General features: G+C 35.0%; 1 protein-coding gene across 3 annotated transcripts in view; it reads left to right on the top strand.

The window, feature by feature from the left end:
• LOC128992473 (protein ECT2-like) overlaps positions 1 to 22,068 on the top strand; it is a 33,621-nt gene extending 11,553 nt beyond the window's left edge. Inside the window, exons 1-14 of one of the 3 annotated variants that reach the window (XM_054416063.1) lie at positions 3,793 to 4,570; positions 10,506 to 10,640; positions 11,624 to 11,882; positions 12,435 to 12,559; positions 12,910 to 13,098; positions 14,625 to 14,832; positions 15,269 to 15,429; positions 16,197 to 16,316; positions 16,515 to 16,671; positions 17,577 to 17,731; positions 18,428 to 18,516; positions 19,390 to 19,561; positions 20,515 to 20,648; positions 21,097 to 22,068. In XM_054416063.1, coding sequence (XP_054272038.1) covers positions 3,833 to 4,570; positions 10,506 to 10,640; positions 11,624 to 11,882; positions 12,435 to 12,559; positions 12,910 to 13,098; positions 14,625 to 14,832; positions 15,269 to 15,429; positions 16,197 to 16,316; positions 16,515 to 16,671; positions 17,577 to 17,731; positions 18,428 to 18,516; positions 19,390 to 19,561; positions 20,515 to 20,625 — 2,619 coding nt within the window. In that variant the 5' untranslated portion in view covers positions 3,793 to 3,832 and the 3' untranslated portion in view covers positions 20,626 to 20,648; positions 21,097 to 22,068. Of the gene's footprint in view, positions 1 to 3,792; positions 4,571 to 10,505; positions 10,641 to 11,623; positions 11,883 to 12,434; positions 12,560 to 12,909; positions 13,099 to 14,624; positions 14,833 to 15,268; positions 15,430 to 16,196; positions 16,317 to 16,514; positions 16,672 to 17,576; positions 17,732 to 18,427; positions 18,517 to 19,389; positions 19,562 to 20,514; positions 20,649 to 21,096 lie in introns of those variants that run through there. The other 2 variants (XM_054416061.1, XM_054416062.1) reach the window with 2 other exon arrangements.
• Positions 22,069 to 22,979: the final 911 nt, after the last annotated feature.

Here is a 22,979-nt window from a genome sequence, read left to right on the forward strand (position 1 = left end):
TGCAGCTTTTTTGAAGATCGACCACAACGATTTTGATTTGTCTTCTTCATCTTGGGCTAGAAAGACAAGATTTTGATAAAAAACAAAATAAATCACACTGTTTAAAAAAATATGCAATATGTGTTTTATTATTATGCCTTACCCTTTGAATTGGAGTACCTTCACAATATTATGTTTCAATTTATATCACAGTTGTTTTTTTTATGTAGCGTACATCCTAATCACATTTCCTTTGCTCTTTCCACCTATGAAAATTTGGCTATCTACCTAATTATTGTAGCCCAGGCCCATAGCCATTTCCCAGAGCATATCCAGAAATATCTCACTGTAAAAGGTAGGTGAGCTTAGTTTAAATATTCCAATAGGCCTACTTTAGCCAAAAAAACACACCTACAGTATTTTGAAAGAGAGTTGGGATGTTCCCTTAAAAAATAGTCACAATTTTTTTATAGACCCATATTAAAATATGGCCTTAATTAGCCTACAGGCTAATGACTGATTTGTTAAGCTCAAACATTTTTTCAATAATTTCAAAATACCTTAGTTCTAAAATAAAAAGTTTTTTTTATGGGTGGATTTTATAGACTATTATTGGAGAGATCCTACTAACCTTTTGACTGATTTGTTTCTGAAGGCGATTGTCCTATGGCTGTCATGATTCTTTGCTTTAGTGAGCCCAATGAAATAGCTCTTTCAAAAGGCTCCAGTGCCACATCCTTAAATCGTGGATCAGTCAGCATTGCTGTCACATATGGATCAACTTTCAATGAGTTAGGAAATCGAGATCTTAAGCTCTTGAGCAATTGGCGTGAAAACATTTTCCCAACCCCTTCTTCGTCATTAATGATTGCACTAAGTTTTTCCTGGATGCAATATAAAATTGGTATAACTAATGAAGCAGTCGGCATTATGGAAGAGCACATCTCGACTGTTGCTTCATAAAGTGGCTCGAGAATTTTGACATAGGCTTCTGCTAGACGCCACTCTGAAACCGTCAAATTATCAATTTTTCCAAATGACACTAGATCCCTTGAAACTGGTTCCTTGTTCTTGATAAGTCGATTGAGCATTAAATACTCCGAATTCCATCGGGTTTCAACATCTTGGATAAGATTCAACACCTCCTTGCCCATCTCTTCCTGTATTTGGTGTAGCCGTTCAGAAGCTGTAGAACTATGCTTATAGTGGCCTACTATTTTCCTGGCTTTTGCTACTAGGTCGGCCATGCCTTGGGTTTCTTTTTTCGCATCCCCTATTGCCAATTGTAAAGAATGGGCAAAACAGCTCAAGGGTGTTAGCTCTTTACACTGGCTTACTGCCAACTTCATGTTTTTGGCGTTATCTGTAATCACATACATTGGAATGCCTAGGTTTGCCAAATCCCAATATTTCAGGCTCTCTCGAACTTTCTGAGCTATATGTTCGCCCTTATGTTCACCAATAAATGAATAGCACCCCAAACAATAATTTTGGATATGGAAGTCTTTGTCCATGAAATGGGTTGTAACTGCTAAATAGGCATTGTTTGACAAGGAAGTCCACATGTCCAAGGTAAGAGATATTGATGTCAAGACTGATTTTTGTTGCTGTATTGAAGAGCTGATCACAGTTTTGACATCTCTGTACAGATCAGGGATCACTCTACGACTAAATGTTTTGGAGGAAGGGACATTATATAAGGGTTGTGCTATGCCGAGAACTTTTCTAAAACCCTGTTCCTCAACAAGGCTGTAGTAGGGGTGTAGACTGGAAGCCATCCATTTTCCAATTTCTTTGGTTAGTACAATGGCCTTAGGATTGGTTCTGTCCCATTTATTGAGGTCGGTTAGCTTTGACTGTTTAGTCTGATCAGGGGTTTTTCTTACTAGGCCTGCAGATGACCCTGGAAGGGGTTTCAGTCGTGTTTTAGATTTTTTCGCCTCATATTCACTTTGAGTCTTTTTGAACAGCAAGAATTTTGAAAAGTGTTTATTCTCTAGATGCCTCCTCATTCCAGTGGTATTCCCAAAGTTTGTTTTTATTACCTGATTGCAATATATACATTTGGCAACCTCACCTGCAGGAGCTGATGATGACGATGATTGTGCAACACTAATGGTCCTGAAATGGTCCCAAATGGGAGCCTTTTTGGTGGCTGATGTTTCAACCCTAGTTGTTTCTTCCTCAGTTTCATTCATTACTATTCTATAACTTGTGAAACAATATCAAATGAATCCGACGTTGTTCAATAAAAACACCGCTAGTGAATCTTCCACAAAACGTGACTATAAACATCAAATTAGTTAGGCCTATTCCTATTTAGCAAATAATCATCTTCAACTAGGCTATACTAAAAAATAAATGTATTAGTTATCACAGTAATAGGATCTTAAACGAAACAATTCAGCCTTAAACACTTCAAAAGATAATCACATCAGTCGGCAGTCTCCTTAGTATCAACAACAACAAATAACTAACCTCAATTTTAAGCAATTCATGCATAGAGAATAGATACGTACATAGAATCATTGACTATATAACACCATTATAACACTAATGGAATCTTTTTGCCGTGGAAAGTGAGTAGGCCTACATGAGCATTGAGTATTCTTATCAAAGTTATTAACAAGTACAAAAATATCTACAAATGAGAATTGTGTCTTTAATGCTTGTTTGAGCTCCCTAATAATAACAATATAAATGTTTTTGTTTTTAGACAGACAACCCAGTAAAATAACGTGTCCTGTTTTCTCTGGTCATAATATATATACATATATATGTATTATATATCTAAGACAACGGAAAAGTAATCCTGTAAAGTAAACTAAAACTGTTTGTAAAAAAATAATTTGCAGACGTCATTCATACTATGTTCAGAGAAAAATAATAGTTTTAATTTTCACATAAATTACATAACACTATGTTAATTTTTAAGAATTAATTGGCAACAGACTTTAAATCAAAGATATTTAGTTTAAAGTAATTGTGACTCCAGTCATTTTTACTACAGTGTAAAAGAGTGTTATTTCATCCAAATATACATACAATATGTTATCCACTCTCCTTTTATTCATTGTTGTACAGTTGGTAACTAACTAACCTTACCTTGTCGTCTTCATGATCAAAGCAGACTCAACTGTCGTCGTCAGTCTCTCAATGCCGTCTCGTCGTCTACTGTCTGTTGTTATTCAATCAGTTGCAATCTTGATACTTTCAATGCATTAAAACTTGGATATGTAAACAGTATTGGGATAAAATGGGAAAATAAATAGTCAACAATAGTTCTCAATAGTTTAATAGAATCTTCAGAATGTTGATTTAACCGTGGCGTGATTAAATTGCGCATAGTTGAAAAAATAAACTGACAGAACAAATCCCGTCCCGAGAAAATCCCGAATTGAAAGTAATCCCGTCCCGATGATCGGGAATTAAATATTCCCGAAAATTTCCCGAAATTTCGGGACCCGTCCATCCCTAAACGCTAGTGAACCACCGGCATTTCCCCATGCATGACAGTGACATTTGAGTTAATTTTATTTCTACAGAATGTTATTTTTATTTAACAGTTTTAGCTTTTCGTCAAGGTCTTTCTTTTACAATGTTAAATCTTAATTCTTGAACTTGCAACAGTCTAAAAATCATAGTAAAATTTTCAGAAGTGTTAACGTTGGGATGGGTACAATAATTATCTGAGTTCACAAGAAGTGTGTCAGGCGTTGTAGCCTTAATTTTACTAAAATAATGGTTCTCCTCTTTATGTAACATGTAAAATATTTTAATTCCCAAAAGAATACCATGGAAAGTTGTGACTTGTAGAAGAAAGGCCTAGACGATGCCATAGTTAGCCTGACTAATGTACACCATGCTTGCTTCCTACCAGGTTCTGGATAGTGCCGTAACGTATGACTTGATCAAAGCAGGAGCATGGGTGCCTCAAAGCCCACCCCCCTGCACCCCTCTCCCCTCAACATCCACTCCTTGTAGCGAGGCTATGGACATATCCCCGACCAAGTCCGAGGCTATCTCGGCCATGGATATCTCCCCCGATCATCCGTTCCACAAAGAAATCGCCCAGGCTAAAATCGAACTGATGAAAACTTCCAGCGAAAAGATCGGAAGAAGATTGTCCCTCACGCCAACTTCTCCGGGTTACAATTCTCCTTTTTCAAATCGCAAGAACAAAACGGATTTGACACCCATCAAGGAATCTTCCCCGCTTACGATTTCGCCCAATAAAATTTGTGCAAAAAAGGAACTGGACTTTTCCGACAATGACGAATGCGCCTCCCCCAAGTTTGATGCAAAAAGGCGGAAAACGATGAGTCCTTCTGAGTTGAATCAAAACCGGAAATTTAAAAAGTCCCCGAGTCAAGGGTTTAAAAAGTTTGCTCATTCTTCTCTGCGGAAGTCGTTCAAAATGAAGACGCACACGTTGGCTAGGTGGATCTCTAGCAGTGATGTTTGTATGAAAGCCTCTCCTAGAGTGAATGACAAGTCCATGCCTCCCCCACCCCCTCCCACCCCTCTCCTAGCCTCATCCCCTTCTCTGGGAAACATCACTGGACAAGAGGAGTCTCACGGCATGCCTATGGTACTTATCTTGAGTTTGCTATCTCACAACGTTCATTTCATCCCACAGATCAAGGTTTTCTGTTCAACACTGTTATAACGTATGCACATTATAACAGTGTTATAACAGTGCATGCTCATTGAGTGTTCCAATATGTTGAAATTTACCGATAAAGAAAACCTTGGTCTGTAGAAAGCACATTAATGTCTCATGCTAACCATCATTTATCATATTTTAATATCATAAAATGTTCATATTCATTTTGTAATAAATCCTGTCACTACCTTGATGGGTTACCAGGTCTTGTTATAGGATCAATAATAACTTGTCTTGGGAGAGTAATATTTTTTGGGAAAAGTTGGAATTTGGTTGATTGTCTTTCAATAAAGTGAAATGCCTCGATATGAAGGTTGTTACTAAAGCCTAACGAAAATCTTACAAACTAAATTAGTTTATAGTATCAGTGGAATTTTCTAATCTACTGTGATATTCGTATAGAGCTAGACTGGTTTCGAAAGTTTGCTATGTACTGACTGAGTCATGTATTGTTGATATGATTAAGAAATACATATTTAGTCATATTTTAGTCAGCATGTTGTCATTGTTCCCAACTAATGCGGATTAGAATCTACAACCTACTGTTAAGTTCAATGCACTGGATTATGGAAAAACTAACTTCCTTAAGTTTAAAATTATCACAACTTTTTAATTAAAACATTTTCTGCTTTGGTGTGGGGTTTAAAAGTTTATAGTGTAATGCAGTGTGCAAATCAAATTTGATTTTGAAATTTAACTTCATAGTTTTCATTGAAAAGTAGTGATTATCAAATAAAAATACAATTTGAGTTCTATTAATTCGTTAGTAAAGTTACTTATAAAACTGGTTTTCTGCTTTCAAGGAAGAGGAAACTTCTAACTCTAACTGGTTAGTGTGAATGTCATGTTGTTTGTTAATTGTTCAGTAATTGAATGTTACTTGTTTGTTCCCTAATTGTTTTTCTTATACAATTTGTCTAAATTTGTTACAGAATAGTAGTTGAAAAGTCAATTGTTCAATATTATTTTTTATAATTGTGGTAGTGAGTTATTTTTAGTTCATGTCCCAATTGTAAACAGTTTGGTGAAATATTTTACAAATTAGGAATTGTTATTTGATCAATTCATGTAAACTTGCTCTTTGGGTAGTATATTCAAAACTTCAGAAATGCTTTTAACTTTTCATGTTAAAACGCACATTTTGCCAATTAAAAATTTTTAATTGGTAGCATTTTAGAAATATGATACAAACAATATTTTAACTGTGAATTATTGGTATTTATTTAATAATTTAAAGTAGGTTAGCTTGAGACGAAAAGTTTACTCTTATTTGCTGGTTTGTAGAGGAATGTTACTTTATTCTAAAACTAACACTATGTTTGGTTTTGCACTATGTATTTTGTTAACTGTGGTAGCCTTCTAAAGCTCGTTGGTAACATAGTGGTGACAGCTTTTCGATGTTTACTATCTATTGCACTTATTTCCTACAATGTACTCTTATCAATTCTTAAATTTTTAATTAAATAATAACTCAGGTTATTTTTAATTAGTTGGTAACGGTTTAGAGTCTGTGAAAATTAGAGTCGAAGGGCTAGAAGATACACAAATAGATCACAAAACACGACATTGATGTTTCAAAGGGGGAAAACAAATAATGGTGCTAAACTAAACACATATTTTTGTGTGTTTTTTTTTTTAGTGATTAACAGCTGTTGATACCAACAATGGAAAGAGCATGTTTTGATTTTTGTTTTGATGTGGTGCATCTTGTGTTGGCTACTTCATAAACTGTGGCAGACTTGTTTATTATACACATTTGTTTTGTGTATTGGTGTTTGCTCAAACTGGAGCTGTCAAATGAAACGTCCTAGGATACTTCAGAAAGAATTCTAGATGTTACTGCATATGTTGGGTGTGGACATTAGCACATGACGGATCCAGTTTGAGTGAACCGATACACAAAAACACCTTTTTTGCTATGTGATAGCACAGAAAACATATTACTATAACCCAGAATGCCAACCGCATGGTAAAAAGCATTAAGTGTTTTGAGAGAGCTTTGCCTGTCAATCGTAGGCAGCGCCACCAGCGTTGCCATGCACTCAGCATAGCAACGCTGGTGGCGCTGCCTACAATTGACAGGCAAAGCTCTCTCAAAACACTTAATGCTTTTTACCATGCGGTTGGCATTCTGGGTTATAGTAGTATGTTTTCTGTGGTGATAGGCATTTAATAAACAAGGCTGTCACAGTTAATGAAGTAGTACCATAGATAAAACATAGTCCCTTAGTAGATTTCCAATCTTTATAGAACAGCTGAAGCCAATTTTATTGTTAGTTCTGTCCGGTTTTCTGTAGATACCAGGTTTTGTTTACAATTTGTTTCTATTATTTTAGGGTTGGTTTCTCATTATTTGTGTCTCACTGTTTGGTTATTTAGACTTACATAACTTATATATCTAGTGAACGAGTTATTGTTTATGATTAGATAGTTTTATTTGGTTAAACGAGGTTTTAAATTACTGAAATAACAAGAAACAAATTGCAAACAAACATCTACAGAAAACCGGACAGATCTAACAATAAAATTGGCTTCAGCTGTTCCATAAGGATGGGAAATCTACTAAGGGACTATGTTGTTGTATTAATAGTCAAAGGTTTTATCTATGGTAGTTTACCTGTTTAGTTAAACCCCAATATTTTAAAAACTCGGTGTAAACACAAAACATCAGTGGTATATTTAGTGATCTATTTGTATATTAGCCCCTAGCCTGTAATGTTCTCAGGTATGGTTGAACACAACCTTTTCAACATAATTCCTTGTCAGTCACTCGGGATGATTTTCTAATATAATTAGAAGATATACAGGGTGATCAACTCAAGGAGGCCACCATTGGGATATCGGAAACGGTAAGAATTAGAGAAAACTTTAAATGGGGGACATTCCTTTATTTTTTGTGGCAGTTAAAAATATGATTTTATTTTTTCGAAATTCAGCCGCCATTTTCCAAAATGGCGGCCAACTTTGAAATTTTTTATAGAACACCATATATTTTATGATGTTTTAGGATAGAACAGGCAATTTAAAAACTTTTTTATTCTTGACATTTTTTTGATAAACCCACTCGTTTAGGAGTTACAGTCTATGGAAAAATGACTTCCGGTGTACATTTTACATCATGTAGCTCCTAAACAAGTGGGTTTATAGCGAAAATGCGAAAAGTAAATAAGTCAAATAAGTCTTAAAATTGCATCCACATTCCAAAAAGACCATAAAATTCGGTAAAACTATTAATTCTATCAATTTCAAAAATGGCGGCCATTTTCCAAAATGGCGGCCATTTTCCAAAATGGCAGCAAACTTGAAAAGTGGAAAACTGTGTATAGCAAAGAGTAAACAAGTCAAAGAAGTCTTAATATTGCATCCACATTCCATAAAGACCATAAAATACACAGTTTTCCACTTTTCAAGTTTGCCGCCATTTTGGAAAATGGCCGCCATTTTTAAAATAATAGAATTAGTAGTTTTAACGAATTTTATGGTCTTTTTGGAATGTGGATGCAATTTTAAGACTTATTTGACTTATTTACTTTTCGCATTTTCGCTATAAACCCACTTGTTTAGGAGCTACATGATGTAAAATGTACACCGGAAGTCATTTTTCCATAGACTGTAACTCCTAAACGAGTGGGTTTATCAAAAAAATGTCAAGAATAAAAAAGTTTTTAAATTGCCTGTTCTATCCGAAAACATCATAAAATATATGGTGTTCTATAAAAAATTTCAAAGTTGGCCGCCATTTTGGAAAATGGCGGCTGAATTTCGAAAAAATAAAATCATATTTTTAACTGCCACAAAAAATAAAGGAATGTCCCCCATTTAAAGTTTTCTCTAATTCTTACCGTTTCCGATATCCCAATGGTGGCCTCCTTGAGTTGATCACCCTGTATAGGTACTTTTACTGTCAATAATTTCCTGTCATGATAACAGGTAGTTGACATTCCAGCCCATGTGCAAGGTGTGATGTTAGATTACGGGGTCAGGACCGTGTGCCAGTTGGCTGGCTGCCCTCAGGGCTGTTCGGTGATTTTGCCTTTGTCTTAAATGATTTATCAACTATTATCTACTATTTAACCACAGAAACACTCTTACTATCGTTTAGCCGATTAAAAATAGCAATCAGCAATTTTTTTAATCCTTGTGATTAATTTTTCTATTAGTCAATTTATGTTGAAAATTAAAAAATACTTAGGACAGAATTTTGAATATATAATTTTGAACAAGATTTTGGTTATGTGTTAAGTATATTTTACAGACTCTGAAATAGCGCTTTAAATTCAGTTTCTCTTTATTTTCAAACCAAACTTTTGTAAATGTTAATTTTATTAATATGTAGATATGCATGTAGTGGTGCACTGTATTCTTGCCGTATAAGGTTCAAAGATTTGTTTTTAACCTGAAGTCCAAAGTATGTTGATTTTTATTTTTTTATGACTGTGAGGTACTTTTTTTTATTCTTCTTTACCTGTCTGTAGTTGCTTTTAAAAGCTAAATTTAAGTAGAAGTTACATAATTCAGCCCTTAATAGCTTAAACGCTCCAATAATCTGGCTTGATTGCATCTATGAAAAAAATGCTTAACAAATTTAGGGTATTTAATTTCATATTTAAGTACAGTATAATACATTACACTTTACTGCAATATGAAATGACACACATACATTCAGTACTATACACTATGTATTATTGTATTGTATGTACAGTAATTAATCATACTCAAAACCAAAAACCACCACTTCGGTACCAGTATGTGACAACAAATCGAGGAACGAAACACAGAGTGATAAAAAAAATTAAAAGTTGTGAAGTATTTTATTTTTAGACTGTTCCAGTACAGGCAAATCTTTATGAAAAAATCTTGAAAATGTAGAATATAAAACAATTAAGTAAAACATTTTTTATCAATGAGATAGTGCTTTACGCAAGGATTGCTTTGGCAAAGAAAATCGGATACTTATCTCGTTATGATAGGATAATGTGAGTACTGAAAATACACCAAATGTTAGGTACTTTGTCTGTTTTAATGATCACTACGTAAATTATTTATTTAGACACCACTATTTCATTATTAAAATTGTTTTTGTTCCAGTAAAACTAATTTTTTAATTGTGGAACATGAGACTGTAATAGTTGTGCATCTTGGGTCTTTTTGTGCTGTGAATAGCACTCTATTCTTTGAGCCCGGAACTGTTATTTAAGAATTTGCACACCTTTTAAGGTACAAAGTACAATCTATTTTGTTCATTTTTCAGCATTTCAAAAACATTTGTTCTTAAGTTTTGTTTTTGCTTTTCTGTCCAGCTTTTGAAATTTTGAAATAACGTATCTAATGTTTTTGGTTTTTTTTGTTGAAAAATATTTATTGAAACCCTTTTATTCCTTAACTGCTTTATGACTGGAGATAAGAAAATCCTTAGACCTTTTATAAGTACTGATTAATTTAATGACTGCACTTTGAATTTTTATTATATGACAACGAGTAACCTTAAGTCTGATCAATTGATGTTTTGAAATTTCATTTATTTATTAAAATAGAGCTTAGATTTATAAAATCCTTGTACAGGTAGGTTAAAAGAAGCTTGTGTTAGAAATGCTTATGTGTGTTGCTAGATCCGCAAAAAATCTTCTGTCTACTTACTTTCGCTTACAATCTTTTTGTTGTTAAATGTAACTTGTGTAACGTCTGATATTTTCTAGCCTACTTTGTAGGTATTCTAGCTCTACTAGTAACTGATTTTAACTAAAGCTTTTAGCTATGATTATGCATAGTGTCTACAACATTTGTACACACTCAGGAGTAAAGAGTAAAGTGTAGTCGGTTGTATATCCTGACATAATCAGACAATGTTTGTAAATGACAGGTCGTAGACGAGTCTACAGTCAGTAAACTCCCAGATCAGGCTCCCCAGCATGCTTCCATAGTCAAGGCCGAGTGGTTCTGGGCATCGGTACAGAATGAGGGCTGCGTCGATGAGAAAGACTACCTCTTCGAAGATGTGAGTACTAACGTTAATACTGTTTTGGGTTATTTTCTAAGTTTTTTTTTTTTTAAACATGGCGTATAATAGATAGTTCACGTTGTCCACTAGGATTAGGCTTACTATAAGTCTCAATTTTTACCTGGATCATAAAAAGGTCACAGATTTTAATTTGAATGCCTTCAATTTTTCCTCCACTGAAAATTAACATAGGGGCCTACGGTCAAGTGGATGTGGGTTATTTGTATTTTGTCGATTGTGTCTCTAATGAAACTACTCAGTACGAAATAGTACAATAATTTATACATTTAAAAAAAAATATTTTTATTAGATGTATGTGAGACTGAAATTTACCAACTAGCTTAGCTTTTGGAAAAGCTTGAGACAGCTGAACTTTTGTACATGTTGTATCTATAAAATAATGCGGTCTAGTTAGGCCTAGTCTTCTGGTCATGAATTTATACAATAAAACAAGGAAACAAATATATGTAAAAATTTGCTTGATAACCTTTTATCTATATATACTTATTTAATACGCAAGCAGATCTTTTGTGACAATTACTCCTCCGAAACTACTGAACCGATTGTCATGTTTTTGGTGTCATTGGAAAGAGCGTAGCGTGAAGTTGTGCAGGAAACTTTCTTTTTAGGGAAATAGTGAGAGAGTGAGGCCCTGGAGCCCTTTAAAGTTTCTTATTTCTCCATAAGATTAACATGGGAAACAAAAATTGTTATGAAACTCCAGCTGTTGTCAGAAATCAAAAGTGAGAAGAAGAGCATAGGTTAATTGTAAACAGTCAATAAGTTTGCTAATAAAACAGGTTGCTGCAAATATTTGCTGACTTGGTTGAAGTTCGTTTTAAAATAACGCCTGTAATACTTAGCAATTGCTCGAATTCGAGCAACAGGGACACTAGTTTAAATTAAATTACACCGGCCTTGTTCCATCTTCTCCTATACCCCAACTGTATCCTTATCCCCCACTCCTCTGTCCTGGGCAGAACACAGAGGTAACCTGGTTGTGTGCTCAGTACCTGGAGAGTCTGGTGAGTCCGTCGCGTCGCACAACTCCCCTGGCGCCAACGTCACGTGCTCGTAAGCGCAAACGGCTGCAGGAGGCAGTGGCCAGGCTAGCTAGTGGCGCTGGCGTGTCACCGGCCACCAACAAGCGGAGGAGCTCAGTCAGCGACGCAGGGCTGCTCAGTGTTAGCGGCAGCTTCCTCGACTGCACCAATAGTCCGGCCACTAACCTCTCCGATGGTGAGTTGAGAAACGTTTTTCATTAAACCGTTGTCTGACCTATTTGGCCATTGTGTATTGATTAACTCTTTATTATCATTAACTTCTTTGATTATTGATAGAAGTAAGATTTCCATTACCGTTTTGAGGCTGTTACCAGTTTTAGTGTGTAAATTAACTTGAATTGAACCACTCACAGAGATGTAACTGTGATGTAATTTTCAATTTTCTGATTTTTAACTGAGCGAAACTGTAACTTATTAGAATTGTGAAATCAATTTTTACTTACAGTGGTAGTCTAAATAAACAGCCCTTGCTTAAGTTTTAGAACAAATGGATAGCAGCTAGCTTACTGCTTGAAAAATTCCAGGTAGTACACACAGAAATCACTCAATATTGTGGGACTTGGTAAAATGTAGGCAAGTCCCCTAGGAGATAAAGTGTTGTGTGTTTTCTGTTTCTTTTGTGTATACTTTAAGCTACACACATCTCATCTTTGGTTCATAATAAATATCAGAATCCCTAGTTATTGTGATTGCTGATCCGCTCACAGTAAAGATTTGTTGTGTTCAGTAGGAGATGCAGAACCTACCAAGGTAGAGACTCCACTCAAGAACCTCAGCCCTAGACACCAGGTGTTCCTGGAACTGGTCCAGACAGAGTTCAACTATGTCAACACCCTCAAGACTATCATGACGGTAAGTCTACTTCAGATTGGTAACATTAATTCAGTAAGATAAGCTTATAACAACGTAAATAAACATATAACCTTAATATTGTACTGTTTGGTCGTTACTTGTTAGTTAGTGGTCACAATATTTACATAATTACATGTAAGCCAACAAGAATGTGTTGATGATGAACAACAATCAATAATACCAATGCTGTTAAATATTCTCAATATTGAAGTTTTTTGTGAGAAAATTGTACTTCTGATATTTTTGACTCCCTCCGCTCATGAGGTACTTTATCCCTTCAAAGAATGTATTTAAAATGGTTTAATCTGTGTCTAACTAACAATGAATTGAGACTGAGGTGTTGTTGACAGCTGTACAAGGAACCACTGGAACAGATGTGTGAGACGCCCGACCAGCTGTTGAGTCCTACAGAGGTGAAGATCATCTTTGGCCATCTGCCGCCCATCTATGAGACTCACTGTCGCATGCTGGAGCAACTTCGTCATGCTGCTAGTCACTGGACGGAGGACACGAGCATCGGCAACATCATACTCAACTTTGTAAGTTGTAACAGGAGTTGGCTAACTGTAATAGGAATATAATTGAATTAGGTAGGTAATTAAATTGTATAACGTTTTTTAATAAGCTGCCTGAAGAAGCAAAATTAGTTTCTTACGGTATTTTTAAAAATAAACTGTATGACTGGATTGTTAAAAATCCCTTTTACAAAATTGATGACTTTTTAAGTTGTGAAATAAATATTAGATTTTGAAGAGTAAGTTGAAATAAAGCTTTTATTTTCATGTAAGTGGCTATTTAAATTTAGATATTGTACTGTAAACACTGAATCGCCTTGTAACTATGTATAACAAATGACGTGTCCTATTTCTTTTTTAAAGATCTATGGAAATAAATATTTCTTATTCTTATTCATATAAGGCTTGTCACAACAAATTGTCAACCCTAAAAAAAAATTGTCTAACCTAACTAGAATTCACTAAGTTATACAGTACGATTACAGTATGATTTGATATGAGAAGCTTTTTGGAGGAGCTCAACCTATTGATCATATTTCCTTCAAACACTTTATTTTCCTTCAGAGTCTAACTCTTTTATTTAGCTCCAAAAATAAACACCAGGCTAATCCCTAGGATTCAATAAGACATTTATTAGTCACTCAACAAATACAACAGACATTGTCAAGACTAATAGCCTAACTGTCAATAACTAAACATATAAAGAACTTTTTGACTGAAAGCCCCTTTTGACCAAAACTTCTCCAATCAACACTTAATGTAAGGGCCTTTGCCAAATTACATGTCACCAGTACTCGCCTAACCTTTCCTTGGTTCATTGGGCACCCCGCCCCGGCTGACTGTCCCTCTTCCTAACCTCAGGTAGGTAGTCTAAAACCCTTCCAGCAGGCCTCCTGGCTTATAAAGACTAACCTTCATTGCATATATACAACTGTGCTAATGTCAAATCATATCGCAATATTGAACTACAGTAGACACACTATTCACAGGTAGATTAGCCACCATCGCAAAAAAAAATCAAAATCAAAAATATACTATACACATTAAATGTACCTTATACAGTAACGATCTAGGTGTTAAGGGTGAAAATGTCCATCATCTCACAAGAAGACATCTTCAACGACCACCGATGAGTTACATCATTTCCAAAAGCACAACAGATTCAATTAGTTACAGTTTGTGTGTATATTAATATTTGTTATTACTAGGCCTTCACATAGGCCTTCCCAATATCATTTGCTTCGTAAATATATGCATGTAAAACAAAGTTACAAGGTATATACATTACATTTTAAATTGTTTCCTTTATTATTTGTTATTACTAGGCCTTTACATAGGCTCCCCAATATCATTTGCTTCCGAAATATATGCATGTAAAACAAAGTTACAAGGTATATACATTACATTTTAAATTGTTTCCTTATTAACTATACGTGTATTAGATATTTCCCAGAATTTTGAGGTTAGGTTTGCGTTATCTGCAACTCAGCCACTCATTACTGTGGATGGGAGTCTACTTTACAGCCCTAAAGCAACTTGTTTGTCTGCAGTCGGGAGACCTAGTGAAGGCGTACCCTCCGTACGTCAACTTCTACGAGACCACCAGAGAGATGTTGCTGAGATGTGACCAGACCATGCCCAGGTTCCACGCCTTCCTCAAGATAGGCCAGACCAAGCCAGAGTGTGGCCGGCAGAGTCTACTGGATCTGCTGATACGACCAGTGCAGCGGCTGCCCAGCATCAACCTGCTGCTCAATGGTAAACATAAATTAGTGAACTAGAAGAAATATTGTGTGATTGTATGGTGTTAGACTGGTATTAGAGCTTGATTTCTATAACTTGGGGTGCTAGAGTCTCGATTGTTCAACCTAACCAGCTGCTGCAAAATTGGATAAGTGAAAAGAGGTTGCCGGCCACTTTTAAACTTGCATTTGCATTGCTATATCGCTTGTCCAGCTTTAAGATCTAGTCACGTCACAGAATCAATTAAATCAATTATTTAAGATGGGGACGCCACTATGTGCGTATTTTAACCCAAATAATAATTTTTACTAAAAGAATCCAGTGCACAAAAGGTTTGACCCGATCTCCCAATTAAATAGTCTACATGTAAATTATTTTTTTGAAAATATACTGGGCTGTATTGAGTTAGATGTGATAAAAGAAGTTACACATTCTTAATGTTTGTTGGCAGACATATTGAAACACACAAACAAAAGCAACCCAGACCACAGTGCCTTGCAAGCAGCAGCCGCGTCTATTCGTGAGGTCACCACTCATATCAACGAGGACAAGAGACGCACGGAAGGCCAGATGGTTATGTTTGACATCTTCAACGACATTGAAAACTGTCCGGTGAGTACACTGTAGCTTTTTATCTGTTTGATCTTTGACACAGAAATTGTGTGTTTTCAACTTGGAAGTTTGGAACTCTCCTTTAATTTTATTTTTATTGCTTTACATCCTGGTAACATTTCTCTTAACTGCCTACATGAGATTCCTTTTCAGATAACCTTAAAGGAGAGTTAAAATTAACTACTGAATCATGTAAAATACCTTGGAAAAACCCCCACAAAACATACAAAGATTAATTTTGATTAGTTTGAAATAGAAACCACAATTTGGAAAAACACTCTAAACCCCAATTTTTTAAATCACTTTACTTCAAAGATTTTTAAGATGACCTCACCCCCCCAGGACCACAATTCCTTGGCCTCCTGTTTCCCCAGTCCTCCAACACAAAAACCAACAGCTACACACAAAACTGACCCCCTGATCAAGTGCAATTGGCCAACTTTAAAAAACAGCCTTCTGTAAGCCAGCACACCAAGTTACTGTTTAACAACACTTTCAGCTACTCGCACACCATTGCCAATCTCTTCCTCTTCACAATATTTGATAAATTAAAAAAAGCTGCATATATCACAGGTTTAGCTTTGCAATAATTTGTTGGTATCACTGAAGCTGTGCAAAGCGAATGTGTAATTAATTGTACTGTTGAAAGATATTTGTCTCTTCTATACTATAGAACAACAATATACATTATTATCCGGTTATCTCCGGGTCTGGGTGACAAAGGTTGATGAAGTGAAAAAATAACCTGAATGTTACTGATTTTGCAGCCCCACCTAGTGTCGTCCCATCGCAGTTTCATCACACGTTGTGACATCACGGAGCTCAGTGATGGTCTCAGCGGACGCGGCGATGCACTTGCGTTCTTCCTCTTCTCTGACATAGTGGAGGTGAAGTAGTCAGTTTGGCTTTAGATAGAACATTATGTTAAGTATGAGTTTCCATATTCATAATAAGTTAATTCTTCAGTACTGGCAGTGAATGCGTTATTCAGCGGTATAGCTTTCTCATAAGATATAAGCCTGAGTATAATTATTCTAAATATTCATTTCAGACTTTTCATCAAGTTCTTGATTTTTTGTTCCTAGGTATGTAAAAAGCGCTCAAAAGCTTTCAACTCCCTCAAGAGTCCAAACACAGCCAAGTTGAATGGTCAAGACAAGACTCGCCCGGCTTCCTTCAAACACGTCCGACTGATGCCTCTCTCCCACATCAAGATGGTTATTGACATCACGGAGACTGAAGGTGATTGATTTACGATGATTGTTTCAATTTACGATAGTTTTTGGATCTTAGATAGAGATATATAGTGGTGGTTTGAAAATTGTTTCCTTTCTCTTACCTACCTACTATATAAAAATACCTATTTATGTTTTTCTAGGTACTAAAGTTGACCTTTACTTGTTCGTACTTGCTCTTTCACAAAATGTTAATAATTAGTCAGCAGATCATGATCATTAGTGACAGCTTTAAACTGGTTTTCTAGAAGATATTAGCTTGTCAAAGGGTCAGCAGTTGAGTTTGCTTACCTTTGCATAAACCAATCAATACTGTCCAAATGCTAAGCTAAAAATGTAATCTTTTTGTTTGCCTTATCAGCTTTGCCAACCCAATGAGAAACACATCTTTGGTTCTGTAATAGTCTGAGAAGTAATCTATTGTTGAAGGGTTTGAGCATTGAACTTTAGATAGCGAAGTCAACAATCGACATGTACCATTAATGTGGACCAGTTGTAGCCAATTTTTTACCAATAAAGAAAACGGTTGTTAAGCCCTGAGTGAGCTTAAGTCTAAATTAAATTTTCTGTTATTTTTTGTTACTGTAATTTTCATATAGGCCTATGATGTAAAAAATGACATAGATTATGATATCAACAGGGGGTTTTGTCCCTTCAGTTAGGGGTTTAAAAAAAATCTATTGTTGACAAAGTTTACATCTGCACTGTGTGAGCTCAATTCACTTGACTACACAGCTTTAACATCGAAATAGCGTTTCTACTTCTATCATTGATCAAATGGACTGTCCTTTAGTGTTTTATAGTTTTGAAAACTATTTGTTTCAGTCACCTAATCACCTGTCTGATTAAGAGTTCTGTTCATAACATTGAAGATAGCTCTTACTATATTCATAGCCTTAATTTTCTTCCCAGATTGTCACAACAAGTTTGCGTTGGTGGTGAAAAGTAACCAAGAGTTGAGAGAGAAGCGATACTCTTTCAGAATCACAGACGAGGGGACGGACAAGATGACGTTTCTGCGGACGTTGTGCCGTCAAATGGCCAACACACTTTGTAGGCCGGACGCGGTAAGACTCATTCAAGCCTATGTGTGGTAGCTTTTAGAACTGTTCAAAACTTCCTTGTGATTTCCAAATATCCTGTAAGTTTTTAAGCCATTATCGTCAATATTATTGCAGTGAGACAGGAACTCAATGGTTTTGTATTTTAACTGAATATGAGGAAGGATGGGTGTGGAAATGGAGTAATAACCCTGTTATTATTGACTAAGATTAGCTTTAGAAATAAGACCATTTTGTTAGAAGCCCAATCTAAAGCAGCTGTCTCCAGTTTTGAACCTTCTTAAAGCTATTGACTTTTTTCAGGAGCAAACAGGCCATGTTCGGAAATAGACTAGCACCACAACCCTGTTTCTCAGTCCTACAAAGAGTCCCCTTTTACCTAAAGGTTTTTCCATTTAACAACATTGAGTTTTTTGAGCTTTCTGGATAGGCTTCAACAGTCACTAATTGTAGATTTGAGTTCCCACAGGGTGTTGACCTTGTAATAAACAACGCAACAATACAGATGTTTCTACCTCGATACTTGCTATGACAACTGTGCTGAAAATCATTAATTAAAAGCTACTAGAATTCTCTCAGGATTAAACCGGCAAGCATTATCACTGCATCGTTAAGCTATCTAACCATTCAGCTATTGTAAGTTAACCACAGCTAACTAAAATTGACTTTACATTTTGGTATTATTTATTTAATCTTTTACAGGAAAACTTCTTGGCCTCTTTGAATCAAGAGGAATTGGACATAGACACAAGTGATATTGGTGTGGGAACACTAAAAAGTAAAGCGGCAAAGTAAGTGTTTTATCATTAGTACCAACCTGAATTGTAAGAAATAAAAACATAGTTGCCAAGACGTTAACGTTACTCTTTTGAGATTATTTTGTATCTTGTTTTTTAGGGATGGACGAGATTGGATTTTTAGTTCGAGACGAGACGAGACAAGATTTTTTTATTTCTCATAAAATTTCGAGACGAGATCGAGACGGGATTTGCCTTCTCATACACAACGGGAAATACACGTTGAAAATCTTTACCTGATTTTGTAACATTGTTAGATGACTGTTTAAATACAAAAATAATGATAATAGACAAGAATATTTACAAACTTTTATTAAAAAACATCAGCATAACATTTTTTTTATCAATCACGCCTAACATATTATAAATGCCTACGATTAGGAAACATAGTGATATCAGTTAGGATAGAGTTCAACTTATCCTAAAATAAATTAAATCATAAAATAAAAGTAATATTAATTTTTATAAAATAGTTACTTGTTTTGACTTTTTTTATAGTAATAAAACATTCCTTACACTTAACAAAACTTCTCTAATGTTATTAAAGTAATATTATTAAAAAAATTAAAGTAATATTTACATTTAAAGAAGTAATTAAACAAGAACGCCTTCGCAAAGGAAACGCAACTACAACGCGCTCCTGTATTGCGGGTATTGCATTGACTTTCTGCAGGCGTTTTTTTTTTTTTTTTTTTTTTTTTTTTTAATTCTTGTCTCGATCAAAATCTCGGCCAAAAAGAAATCTCGTCTCGTGTAACAAGATTTAAAATTTCCCGAAAATTTCCCGAAATTTCGAGACTTGACCATCCCTATTGTTTTTGTAAGATTTTCTTGTATTGTTTTTTATCTCCTGTCTTGTTTTTGTAGATTTGCGTCAAGGACTCGTATAAAGGTGGGACGAGCGTTCAGCTTCAACAAGACCCCTAACAAGCTGAAGAGGGCGATGAGCACAATGATGAGTCCGTTTGGCAGCACTAGTAACTTGACACCTGCCTCACAGTTAGCTCAGATGCGGCTGGCTAGTTGTAACAACCTCAATGTGAGTGGAATACTTTGTTTACCCTTTTCTTTAACTGGGAATGCACGGAATAATATATTCTGTTTATAATATGTTGATCATCGAAACAGGATTGCACTTGATTCAGGATTTTTTCCATCGTCATCAACCTCATGGCATCAGGGGTGACATTTCTGCAACCACCGGAAATATCAGTGGTATGATATCTCCGTGATTTTGAAAGCTGTTCACGATAGTTCCGAACCCAGGAGAATAATGATATCTCCATGATCACAGGAGATCTTCACACTGGTGCCGTGACCTCGAGCCATGTTCAAGATGGCGCCATGACTGCAGAAGATTTTCACAATGATATCATGATCACATAGATGACCCTGGGTTTCAGAACCATCGTGAAAATCTCCTGCCATTGCCAAGATATGATTCGTCACCCATAATACCAGCATCATTGTCACTTGCCACGTGGCAAAATCGCTGACGTTAAAAAATCCCAAATTTAATGTAATCTTTCCCGATGATCGGTAATGTGTTTTTCCTGAAAGTTACACAAAATTTCATCCATCTCTACTATAAATACAAAAATTAATACTTTAATGAGTAAGTTAAATCATTGAACTATGTTTTATGTTCTACAACTACAAATGGTTCTAATAGACCTCACTACCACTGGTCTACTTCAGTACAGTAGAACCTCACTAACTCAACACCCGGTAACTCAACAGTCTGTGTAACTCAACCATCAACAGCTGACTGGGCGCACGCAAAAATAAGCAACTTTTATGGAACATGTAGTGGTAATTTTAATTAAATTTATAATACTTGACATTTTAATGTTCTGGATAACTCTACAACGCAGAGTCCACAACCAAACTTGACAATCTCTGGGTCCACAAATAGTCAAGTTAGTGAGGTTTTACTAAAGTAAGTTCTCAATTACAGTCAGTGTCAAGTGTAGTATGTACTTTTGGTTTCAGGAGCTAGGATCAGCCACACCCCCTCCCCCTGCCGCTCCTCCTCTCTCAGTGCAGCCAACCCGACGAAACAAACACCCTTCTCTGTCTGTCGCGTCCCTGCGGCGCTTATGACACATCTATTGACCCACATTTTTGTAAGTATATTCTTTGTTTTCTGTTTGGTTATTGAACATCAGTTTTTCAGCATAGGATAACTATTTTAACTTTAGGTAAATGAACTTATTTCCTAATTTATTTAAAATACTTAGCGTAGGCAAAGTCCTTTGTAACTTAATTAAAACCAAAATTTCTAGTAGGAATGGATGGGATTGAATTTTTAGTTCGGGACAGGACAGGATTTTTATTTCCTTCCCGATTTTTGGGACGAGATTTTTTCCTGTGCATAAAAAGAAAGTCTGAGTATTGCAGTTACCAACATTTTTACCATTTGTGGCACTGATCCAATGATGATTCTACAATTTGCATAGTAGGTTTGTGTTACAGAGATTAATGCAGACATTTCCCATCTTGTCCGTTTATAACAATCACTGAAATACATCGACCTTCACTAAATGTGTCGTTACAATACATTGTTTGTTTCAGAAAGTGTGGGTTAGTCTCGGAATGTACATATGTATATTGGTCCGGCCGTCCTAGTTCTTGCTACTTCCACTATCTAGATCTGATCTAGTTCAAGGACAATACAACAATTAGGTGCTGTGTTTAACCGTTCCTGCCGATTGAGTGCTTTCTCGGTGCTTCTCTAAGAAGTTTATCGCAATACCTGTTATTGTAAATAGTAGTTTAAAGTTGAACAGTCCAGAAGTACGGAATGCAGTATTATAGTGATAGGTGTCGATTGTCTGTCTAAAGTAAGGTTTGTGAGTTTTTGTTGTAAAAGTGGATACGTCCTGAGATTTAATGAAAAAGAATAACAGGTATTTGGATAGGAGTTGACTGGAAAAAAGTGCAAAACTAGTCTCCATTAAAACAACTTGATATTTAAACTACATAACTGTGGTTTTCATATTGATAATGTTTATGGTCATAATTCTTACAACTGCAGTCATTTTTTAGTTTTTTATGTTTTTCAACCACTTTTACCTAAGGCATATGTTTTTTTTCTGTTTGCAATGCAATTACAAATTAGTATTTCAATCTACCTCATTTATGTATGTTTCAAAGTATTTTTAACTTCTGGATGTTTTCAACTTTGACTAATATCTAGAATCTGAAACTTAGATGATGTTCTTTATTATGGTGTTATACAAGTTTGTGGTTTAATTTTTTTACAACTTACAAAGGTGTTTGTATACAAAAATATATATTATTCAAAACTGTTTATCTGTTCAAGTTAATTTACCAAGTTCGTTAATTTTTAGTCCAATTGCTGAGTAAAAAAAAGAGTTTTTTGGTAATAATGATTTTAACAGTTTTGTCTATGTTTAGTTAGTTACTGCTCATAAATGATTGAAGACGGAAATCAAATTTCTGGAAAGAAATTTCTCAAGTATAGCCTTTAAGTAACCCAACATAGCCTAACTGATTAAAAATTCATTTCAAACTTTTGGTGAATAGCAAAGCCATTTTTAAAAGTGTGAAAATAAAAACAATTCTTTTGAGTATTTTACACTGTAAGAATTCTTACTGAATTTTATTTAATTTAATAACCTTCCCTTTTGTTCAGGATATCTTTTATTTACCCTTCATAATTATTCACAATTTAACTAGAAGATAGACCTCTGCATAAGTATGCTTTATCTGTTAATGAAATATTATATATAAATATAATTTAATTTATAGGACCTCTGTTAGGTTATGATGGGTTATTTATATTCTAAGGCTTTTTTTACGATTTGATTTCTTTTCTCATATTATTTCAATGAGTTTTATTTCTTCAGTTTCATTTTTAAAAGCCTACAGCAAACAGGCCTTAATCACAATATGAAAGCAAATAAGTCTAGTACTAAAACGGACAATATAAAACACAGTATTTTCTGTACTGTATCCAAAGCTATGTTGCTAGGTATAGTTTTTTACATAATATGCAACATAATTGACAATGTATATAAAATGCTACGGTTTTTAGTTTCTTAGTTGTGTAAATATTTAAGAACAACCCTTGCTCTCTTTTTAGCGAATTTCCCATTCAGGGAAAACCAGCTATTTCTAATTATTTGAGTTACAGTTATAGACTGTTATTACTGTATATTTTAATGACAATTGTTGTATTTTTAACCTTTTAACTGTGTATAGTAGTTTTAATAAGCTCTCTACTTCATAATCAAGTAAGAATTATAAAAAATGTTATATATTTTACAAACCTGTTATTGAAAGTATATGTAGGTATACTTTGACCACAAGTTGCTCTATGTTGAATATAATTTACTTATTATACCGGTAAAGATATTGGTGTTGATTTTAAGTCAAGTTTCTAGCTTTTTATGATAAAGGGATTAGTCATTTTATTTACAAATAATGTTAAT

Source organism: Macrosteles quadrilineatus, unplaced genomic scaffold, assembly GCF_028750875.1.
Source record: "Macrosteles quadrilineatus isolate MER2022 unplaced genomic scaffold, UCM_ALF_1.0 Scaffold_4__1_contigs__length_99947679, whole genome shotgun sequence".
NCBI classification, from domain to species: domain Eukaryota; kingdom Metazoa; phylum Arthropoda; class Insecta; order Hemiptera; family Cicadellidae; genus Macrosteles; species Macrosteles quadrilineatus.